This window comes from Acanthisitta chloris, unplaced genomic scaffold (assembly GCF_000695815.1).
Source record: "Acanthisitta chloris isolate BGI_N310 unplaced genomic scaffold, ASM69581v1 scaffold6286, whole genome shotgun sequence".
NCBI lineage: Eukaryota > Metazoa > Chordata > Aves > Passeriformes > Acanthisittidae > Acanthisitta > Acanthisitta chloris.
The window spans coordinates 1-10,323 of NW_008679764.1; the positions used below are offsets into that span (position 1 = coordinate 1).

Genomic DNA, 10,323 nt, shown 5'->3' on the forward strand with positions numbered 1-10,323 from the left:
GGGGCCCCCGCGGGTCTCCCGGTGTCTCGGGAGCGCCGACTTTCCGCTGGTCGCTGTCCGCAGCGCGGGACGCTCCGGTGTTCTCCCGCAGGTGTGCCGGGATGCCGCTCGGCGCCCCTGAGCGGCTCCGGTGCGCCGGGGAACGAGCGAGAGATCCCTCAGACCGAACCCTGAGAGAGTTTCCAAGTGTTTTAAGATCCTTTCGTAGTCGGAAATAACATTTCATTTCAAAGGGAAGGTAGATGCGATCGTGCTCTGGGCATATGGAAATGCTCAGGTAAACGATTTGTTTTAATATTGCCTTTTGGCCGCTGGAATTTAATCTGTTTTGTTTGTACATTTCTGCAGTTACCTTACTGGATTCCAGATCGGTTCAGGGAGAGCTGGGGTGGATAGCAAGTCCCCTGGAAGGAGGGGTAAGTTTTAAACCGCTATCTGATGAAAAGGGTAAAGGGGGTGATTAGTAACTTTCAGGGAGTCCTAATGGCTCGATTATTGTTGATTGTGGTGAGGAGGTCAGATTTCTTCCCTGGCTTACCGAGTGAATTACTCTTTGTTAGAGAAATTCTATACTCCCTTTGGATAGTTCTGTCATGGAAGATGTGGAAACCAAAAGGGCAGAAAAGAGGTTTCAGAATTAGGAGATTGGTTGAGGCATGGGCTTAGATGCCTATTTAAAACTGAAATACCAACAAGAAATGTGATCTGTTGACTGAATTGGCATTCTTGACTGTTATTATTTTATCTATAGACTGTCTCAGCTGGGAGATGTTCAGGGCAATTGCTGTTCTATTTCTGGATGAAGGAGTAGGAATCAATATACATGACAGACTTTTTGGTGTGACAGGACAGTTGTCCTATTTCAGGGTGTAAACATATCTGTTCAGAGACCAAAACATACAAACTTCAGCACCCAGTGCTTGACTGTGATTCCTTGGAGTTTCTTTTTGTGTACTTTTCAATAAGACAATTGGAGGAGAAGACTGCTTGGATGCACTGCCCAGTGGTGATGCAATGTCATTAAGAGATGCATTGCTGGGGCTTGGAGCCCCCCTTTGCTTAATGAGATGCACACAAGGTAGCTTTATTTTTCAGTTTAGCCTTGGATTAGTGGATGGGCACCTTGCTGTTGTGCCCTGACCTGCAGGGTGGCCAGTGCCTCTGTGGGGAAACTCCCGAAAAATGTTGGACTTTAGAGTTCCTGGGGTCTGGAGGAGATGGTACTTCATGGAACTTTTTTTCAGTGAGCAATTAGAAAGGCTTTTTCTTTCTTCAAGTGAACAATTTAAGAAAAATGCTATCCATGCACACTAAACACTAATATTAAAAAAAAAATCTCAAATCCTTTTAATGTTAAATGACTAAAGCAGCTTAGTATCCTTAAGCAGTAGTAACTAAGTCAAACTGAAAAGTACTGAAAGATCAGGACCTGTGCACAACAAATCACTGGATTCTTAAGGAAACCTACAAATTTACTTTTTTTGTGTGCGTTCCCACTTGCAATTAGAAGAAGCAGAACTAAGGAAACAGCAGCGAGCGGAAGGAATCCAAGGTTGCCTTGGCTGGTGATGCATTATGCATAAGCTCTGAATAACCATAACATGGGAGAATGGGGGATTGTTTTGCTCCCCCATTGTTGTTCTGGGTGAACTTGACTACAGTCCTGGCTTGTGCTTTGCCTGAGTACACTGTGCTGTCCCCAAAACTCGGTTTTTCAAAGAATGGGGAAGTGATTGACAGGCCTCTGGCAGCGCCCACGGTGCACATTCACTGCTGATTGCAGGCAATTGCCCTCATCTTTTGACAGTGTGGAAAGGTACAGCTCTATCTCGGTGTGTCTCGGGCTTCCTTGTTAATCCTGCACCCTGCAAAGGTCGGTTAATGAGACTGGGTCTTTCATACAGCTCTCCAAGGGATTTCTACGCTGTGTATTAAAACAGCACCTAAAATACAAGTTTTAATAAGTCGGCAGTAGAATCAGTGATCAGAGGACAGCTGTATATTATTAATGGCTGTTGGATTCCCCCATTTCCCCCCACTATTTTTTTTTAAAGTGCCATGCAAGCTGGAGAAGGAAATGTGTGCTCTTATTGTGGACGTGACTCGTTTCACTAAACCTACATACGTGCGTTCTATTTTTAAGCCTGTAGTGAAAAATTTAAGAGTGCATGGTCTGTCTCTGAGATACAGTGCTTGGAAAGCATTTACTTTGACTTCATATGTTGCAGATTTATTTCAAGCAGCAGAAATTAACTCGTCTTCTTGAGAAGATTTTGTCCTTCAGTGTTTTTTTCTTTAACTGTTTACACTATATTGTCAATTTAAAGAAAACAAAGGCATTTTTCTAGATCTATACCACATTGTTCCAAAGGTGTGAGGGTTGTGTGGATAAGAAGGGCTGGAGATAAACATAATCATTTAGCAGTGACTAGCAGTAATCAAATTATAGTAGCCCTGGAGGAATTAATGAATTGCATTATAAATGTAATTAATGATTTACTCTTGCATTTCATAGTTGAAAAGCAGGTTTTGTGCCCAGAATGTTTCACTCTGCATCATTAAACTGTGGGAAGAGTTGAATTATAAAAGTTAATTTCAGCTTGAAAGCAAGAAGTTACAGCTTTGACCACATACTTGGAGTTACAAATCATTTCCAGTGGCTGGAAATCTGGGGCTGTAGTTATTTATCTCTGGCAGAAAGAAGCGCTTAGGTTTGTTTTGTGTTTGTGAAATAAGAAACCCACTTTGTATATTTCTGTGTTGGTCAGGATTTGGAGAACCTGATCTGAAAACTTGCTGAATTCAGTTGCAGTCTGTCTGTTGACCTCAGCGGTCTCTTTATTGAATCCTCTAGCAGCATCCTCCATTGTGTAAATGCACTAAAGGAAATCCCATCAACAAGTATTATTTCCCTCTGCTTCTTCCTTTCTCTTGTACCACACACAATATAGGTAGCGTAGGCAGTCTGAAGATAAGCTGAATGGAAAGTGATGGATCATAAAGACAATATTGTAACAGTAAACTAGCTCTGTGGCAGTTGTAAATTAAACAACTCTGTCTTCTTACTAGCAACATGTTACACTTTACATTGATAGATGACTTTTTAAGATTTATTTTTTGCTTTTCTCTGAAAAGGAGTGACATGCTGAGTATTGATTTGCCCTCCCCTCATTTTAATTTGCAGTTATCTCTTGGCAGCAAATAAAATATTATTCTTTCTGCTCCTAGTGACTCATGGTGCTAACTACTGTCATTCTATAAGGGGATTCAGCTAAGCTGGAAGCTTTTTAAGTAAAAATCACTTGCATAAGAGCAATCCTTGAGAAGAATGCAGGATATTATACAAGAAGCCCCTTAACGTTAAGAAGGCTTCTGTTTATCAAAGCCATGGCTTCAGTAGTTCTGAAAAGCACTTCTGGGAAGTCTCTTTAAAGTTATTACTCTTTTCCAAGGATAATTTTATATGCTCCATTGTATTGCCTGCAAACCTAGTCAGTATATCATTATCCAGTATTTTTTAAAGGAGGATTTTTCTGATACTGAAATGCTGTGGGTTTATTTTCTGGAAAGATTTCTCTCCCTAATGCCCCTGCTTTCCCTTTCCTCCCTACCAGGAGAGCACTGTGATAAACTTTCTTCTGTCTATAATACTTTAAAACAAATTTTTTTTTTTCAGAACTGTTGGTTGTGTGTGCTTTCCTTTTCTAAGTTCATCATGCTGAACTCCAGAATCTCTACTTTCCATACGCTCCTTGGATTACATGTATTGTTGTTATTTCGTAATCATGTTGCCTCTTTGGCACTTCTGAAAATGCCTGGACTTGATGTGAGGGGGTGTAACAATTTTGAAGCATGCTGCTGCCCTGATCTTACAGCACTTTCCCTCTTTGCTAACCTTTTCTGGTTTTTGATAGTATGACTTCACCTGTTTCCTGACATATCTTCTAGACTAAGATGTGTAATATTTCTCCTTTTCCTATCTTCCCACTAATGTGGAACTTGTTTAGATAACAAAGTTACCATGGTGTTGCTGTTAGATTGATGTTGTCTCCTTACCTCTTGTTCCTTCTGTGAGTGCCACCCAAGTCAAGGACCCAGTTTTCTGCAGACAGCTATTTCTGCCCAGCACCAAAGTACAGATTATTTGTTGAGTGTCTCTGGGGTATTGCTAGACCTGGAAAGTAGTTGGCAGCTTAGAGAAATAACGAGTGGCTTAAGAGTTCTTAAAATATGTGGTGGTGGTGCCAGAAACATGAATGTTACTGTCCCTGCCTTGTGCTTTTTGTGTGACTAAGTCACGTTATGTCCCTGGTGGTTATTCCCATGTACAAGGTTGGGTCCATGTGTTACCTACCACAGAGAAAATGTTGTAGGCCAGTACTGCTCTGTGACTCTGTAGTGTAGGCAAAGTCCTGTGGCCTGAACTGTAGTGGGAGCAAACCTAGCCAGCTGATTGAGCTTTCTTGGATTGGTTCCAAGGGCTTTTAAGGCACATGCTGCTTCTCGAGGCAGTACTTGATTTGGAGCTGGTTTCTCCTGAACAGATTCTTCCTTTAATGTCCAAGTAGTTGAGGTCCTGGCTATGGCTTGGTCTGCTGGGTTTGGGTGTCTCTTGTTTGTTTCCCTGTAATGGAAAAGGTGCAGATTATGTTTACTGTGAAGTTCTGTTGTTCCTTTCAACACTGTGTTGTTCCTTTCCCTTTTCCTCCCTGCAGTGGGAGGAAGTGAGCATTATGGATGAGAAGAACACTCCGATCCGCACATACCAAGTCTGCAATGTGATGGAGCCCAGTCAGAACAATTGGTTACGAACTGATTGGATTCCCCGTGAGGGGGCTCAGAGGGTATATATTGAAATCAAGTTCACGCTAAGGGACTGCAACAGCCTGCCGGGTGTCATGGGAACTTGCAAAGAGACTTTCAACCTTTATTACTATGAGTCAAACAATGATAAGGAGCGTTTTATTCGAGAGAGCCAGTTTGCCAAGATCGACACCATTGCTGCTGACGAGAGCTTTACCCAGGTGGACATTGGTGACAGGATCATGAAGCTGAACACAGAGATACGGGATGTGGGACCACTCAGCAAGAAGGGGTTTTATTTGGCTTTTCAGGATGTCGGTGCCTGCATTGCTTTAGTCTCTGTTCGTGTCTTCTACAAGAAGTGTCCGTTGACCGTTCGGAACCTGGCACAGTTTCCAGACACCATTACTGGGGCTGATACATCCTCTCTGGTGGAGGTTCGTGGCTCCTGTGTCAACAACTCGGAAGAGAAGGATGTGCCAAAAATGTACTGTGGGGCAGATGGCGAATGGCTGGTGCCCATTGGCAACTGTCTGTGCAACGCTGGCTATGAAGAACGCAATGGTGAATGCCAAGGTAGGATGAGCCATATTGTACTCTTCATTAGGGCTTAGTTGAATGCATAATTGAATCGGAGATGAGAGTGAATGGAGTAAAGCCAGTAATTAGCAGCCCCGTGGGATGTGCTGGGACAGAGGGGTTTAATGAAGAAGTCCAATAGCTCCAGGTGGCAAAGCTAAGAATTGTATAATGCAAAACAAATGATACTGCCATAATAGGCAGAAGGTGAAACACATTTTCTAACAGGCGCCTAAATTTGATTTGGCTCAGGATAGTCACCAAGATGTGAATGACTGCAAAACAGTGCAGTTGAGCTACTGTTGTTTGAAGAGACAAATCTTTCAAGTGAACTTTGTTAAGCACAGAAAATTCTGGCCAAGTCTCCTTTGGATATTGCAGTGGGTTAAGAACCGATCTGGGAGGCAGGCAACAGAAGTTTTAGCTGGATTACTTTCCCACTTTGGGAAGTGGAAGTCTTTGGTGTTTTACTTGTTGCAGATTTTTAGCACTAAATGCCCTTTGATATTTGACACTGCTGCCTTTGTTAAATATTTTCATTTCTCAGAGAGTCTCTATTGTCAGTTAAATAATAGAGGTGCTAGGATACTCTTTAGAAATGCTAAAAGTCTCCACCCCACCCTCCCACACACACACACACCATCCTGTGTGCTGCAGAATTAGGGATTAAAGTTTGTATAAAAGACACATTCTCTTAAAAGAATAAAACCTCAATACCTATATTCTCTTCACATCCCTTTTCTGGAAAAAGAAGTTGTAAAAGGTTAGGCAATGAGAGAAGGGAGTTCATAAATAAAATATCTTTAGCCTCTGCTTCTAAACTCTTGCTCATGTAAGCATAAATTAAGATCAGACTTAAATGGATTCTTGCACAGGTCAGTGAGCTGAATTTTGCTGGGTGCTGAATTGAAGGTGCTCAGTTCCTTAGGGCATTTGGAACCATGCTTGTGGAAAAGGTACTTTGGAGCCAGTTACCTCATATCTTGGTGTGTTTTTTCACTAGATCAGTTTTTTTATCTTGAGACTGAGAACAAGTTAGCAGGGCAAGTAGCTGACTGCTTTTGTGCTGGAGTCCTAAGAGAACAGTGTCTTTTGAATGTCCTACTTGATTTCTTTTAAATGGTATTTGACACTCAATAGGAAGGTCATTATTATGTGTTGAAATTAAGCCTCGGTAGGAAAGAATTGCTACATGTGAAGTTCAGCCTTAATTTCTAGAATTTTTGCTATATGGCATGAGCTTAGGTGTGCCATTGTGGCAACAAAATTGCTGTGGGCTGTACAGAGAACTGAAAGATGAGCATCACAATGACAGGGCCTTCTGTCCGGGGTATATTGCTCTGTTTTTTCTTCAGATTTTTTGGAGTTTGAGTTTTTCTGAATCCCATGAGATGGAAGCTTGAAAACCTGTTTATCATGAAATGTGTGAACGTGAGGCTGTGGTACTCACTGGGTGCTGTCAGGGAGATGCTGTTATTCTCTTACAGCTCAATAACTTCTGGGCAAAGCTTCTTGACACCTTTACAGCCTAAGCTGGGAGAGGAGAAAGTGACTGTGGAGGGGAAGAGCATCTTGGTTTATTGCACAGAGATTTTTCTGCCTTCTCCTAAAGGCCTGTTAGGTCAGCACTGGGTCACTCTGATTGACACAGATCTACCATTTTTCAGCGTCAGTGGCCCAGACGTGATGAGCTAATTGCCTAACAAATCCTGTGTTGTTCAAGGGAAATCTCTTGAGGTTTTGCTGGTGGGCAGTGGCTATAGTGGCATGCTTTTAAAATTTATTTTAGTATTGGACTAGACCTTGGGGATTAGTGTCAGCTTACCTGATGGCGCTCAGCTTGTCCTTAGGAATTTTGGGCTCAGGAAACCCAATTCTCTACTTCCCAATTAAAAGGGAGATCAGGTGATGCCATAGTGACAAAAGCGGTAAAAATTATCTGTTTCTTGGGCTCTTCAGAGTGAAGTTTGCCTGTGCTAGTCGTTTTGAGAGTATTTGAGACAGCATTTAATTTGAAAGTGCTAAATCCATTTCATCAGCAGTTATTTGTGGTTTCCTTTTCTCATGGTTGCCATTCTCCAGCTAGAAGAGTTTACTGGGAAGCTCCTCTTGATGAATTCATGAAGCTCACCAGAACTGTGCAGCTTCTCTCTGGTTTCCAGTGAGGCCGTTAAAGCAGTTTGGCCTTTGACACCACTAAATGAAGCTTCCCCTTTTCTTTCCCCTCTTAACTTCATCGTTTAGCAAATGTTCTGCTCTGACAGGTTTTTGAAGGGGAGGAGGAGGATGAAGTGAGGAGGAGTCCTGTGGTTTTAGTACAGAGTATTGGGGGCAGGGGGAGACTCTGAGTTTGGGAAAGGCTGTAAAAGGGTGCTGGTCTGGGATTGGAGCTGGTGAACAGGTTCCACCTCAATTGTTTTTCAATAGGTTGACTGTGGCAGGACAAATACAAGGAAAGGTCAGAGGTTGTCCATTTCCTCATCCATCTTCCCCTGTGATCCTAGGGTCAGAGTTAGGATTGATTAAGATCTTAAATGCTTAACAAAAGCTCAGTGGGCAGAAACAGTCCAGGCCAGCGGATTGGGGCTTTGCACTTGTTGGGAGATCCACAGTTGATGTCGGAGCTCCTTGTCCTCCTGGAACCTGCTGCACAGTGCCGGGACAGACCAGTTGCCACTTCGGTTGCCCTGCAAGCAGCTTCAAGTTCACTCTACCTCCTGATTCTTCAGGAATACCTTTTCCTTGAGCTGCTTTTGCTTAATTTCTGATGTATGTGTGGGAAGCATAATAGAAAGGCACTTCACATCTGAAGTTGTTCCTGTAGTGGGAGTTAATGACTCTCTGACCTTGAATGGGATTGTAAAAAAATTGTGTTGTTGGTATGGATGTGTTTGAATATGAACACAAAAAACTGTCCTTCCTCTGACTGCTGGGGTTTTTTCCCCAACTGGCTTTATTGGTGATGATTGTCTTACTGAACATCCATGTGTGTGTATGTGCAAAAACCTAGGGCAGGAAGGAAAAGGAGCTGAGCATTTAATCTATATTGATTTTGGAAGCTTCACAGGTGTGTCATGGCAGTGGTTCTACAAAATTGGTCATGATCAGTACAAATATTCTGCATGATTCTTTGCATGCAGATGAACTTATAGCTATGAACTTGATACCAAAAAAATTCCAATTCTCTGCTGTTTTTTTTCCTTACTATTACTCTTTATTCTCCCTCAAATGTTCTGTGTTAATGGCTATCCATTTAGGAGAGCATAAATGTGGAATATTGTTGATGGAACATGACAATCCCAACTAGTGACACATCTCAAGGCTAAGGCAATTAGTGCTTTAGGGCGAAGCTGAGACAGAAAGTGATTTTAAACTTCGCTTGTACACATCTTTGTTATGTAAAGTGCTTTGTTACACATTATATTAATGTGGTTTGGATTTAGTTATGATTTCCTTATGATAAAACATATCTTTCTAACTCAAAGGAGGAGGGGGGGAAAATAAGCAGGAAGGGAGAAAAGACAGATTAAAGAAGCAATAGACTGTAGCCATCTGTGATGATTTTGATGCTGTGAAATTACAAATCTCAATTTTAGACCTGCCATTTAGTATAAATATGTGAGACAGTTGAGATTTTTACTGTGATACTGTAAAGGTTATGAGAGCCAACAGCTTTGTCTTCATCTACACTTGCTTTTTTTGAGTTGTGAATTGGCCAATTGGCAGAAAATCCAGTGTCATTTAAAATATGGCTCAGTCCTGGTTTCATATCACTGCTGTTTTTAGAATTTTCCTTGGAACTTTGATAAGAGCATCCCTAAGAAGTAATAATTTGAATGATAAGATTCTTTTAATCTCGAAGGCTTTGAAGAGTGGCTGTGATCATTGAAAGCAGCAGTTGAGTTTACATCAGAAGGGTACAGTCTAATTATATGTTTTTCTGTGATAAGATTTTTGGATGGTGGGGTTTGTAGGGGTGTGGAAAGAAAGTAATTTGTGTGTACTCTCCCATTTTAGTCATAGATAACTTTTTTTGGTCAGAATAGCACTGATGTACAGTCTGGCTGCACAAAAGGGTAATCAGAAGGGTGACTAAGACTGCACAGATTTGAGATTTCAGAAGGAATTTTTTTTTCAGGTTGATTATTTTTGGCAGGGGAAAAAAATGCACAGACTCAACATGTTACGTTTTAAAAGGAGCTGAGGAGACGGAAGCTACCAGGCGGGGCATGGGAGCGATGCTGAAACACAGTCTGTCTGAACCAAATTTAGTTGGTTCTCTTCTCTGCTGATTTGGTTATGTTATGTTCTCCTGTAGCTCAATAGATCTTCCAAGGGTTACTCCCTCTGGTTTTTTGTTTTTGGTTTTTTTTTTTGGGTTTTTTGGTACCACCTGGTACATTTCAAAATCTCCATTTAAATGTCATTGCATGCTCTGTATTGCTTTTCTCCTGCCTGGCATCCTCAGAAGTCAAGCTGCAGTTGTCAAGCAATTGTCCCTTCATGTATTGTTTGGAGAAATTCAGAAGGAAGCAATCCCAGCCTTCCTGACAAAATTTCCACTTATCCACAGGGGAGCAATATCTGTTCCTTATTCTGTGTGTTACTTTTAAAAAGCATGGTCCTCAGAATCGAAGCCAGATGAGCTGTTGTGGTGATACAAATTTCGTGGTAGGTCTGAGTAGTCTTTTGTGGGACGTATAGCCCATCTTCTGGTTTTTTTGGTATGCTTTATTTTAGGAAAAAAAAAAGGCAAAACAAAACTTTCCAGACAACTCATCTTGTGTGTGATGAGTTCAGTATTTAGATCTTGGCTGGGTGAAGGTTATTATCTGTCTAATAATGTGCTCCAGTGAACTTGGTCTTTATTGTGCTTCTGAGAAGTGATTAAAGAAATGCTCAGCAGTACACTTCAGTCTTTTGAGACTGCATCAACCCCCC

At 41.7% G+C, this 10,323-nt stretch overlaps 1 protein-coding gene across 1 annotated transcript in view; it reads left to right on the plus strand.

Annotated features, from left to right (window-relative positions):
- The first annotated feature begins 352 nt into the window (after positions 1–352).
- Positions 353–10,323, plus strand: part of EPHA4 (EPH receptor A4) — a 103,109-nt gene continuing 93,138 nt past the window's right edge. Inside the window, exons 1-2 of the mRNA XM_009077442.1 lie at positions 353–416; positions 4,716–5,379. Of these exons, the coding sequence (XP_009075690.1) occupies positions 4,734–5,379 (646 nt within the window). The 5' untranslated portion in view covers positions 353–416; positions 4,716–4,733. The remainder of the gene's footprint in view (positions 417–4,715; positions 5,380–10,323) is intronic.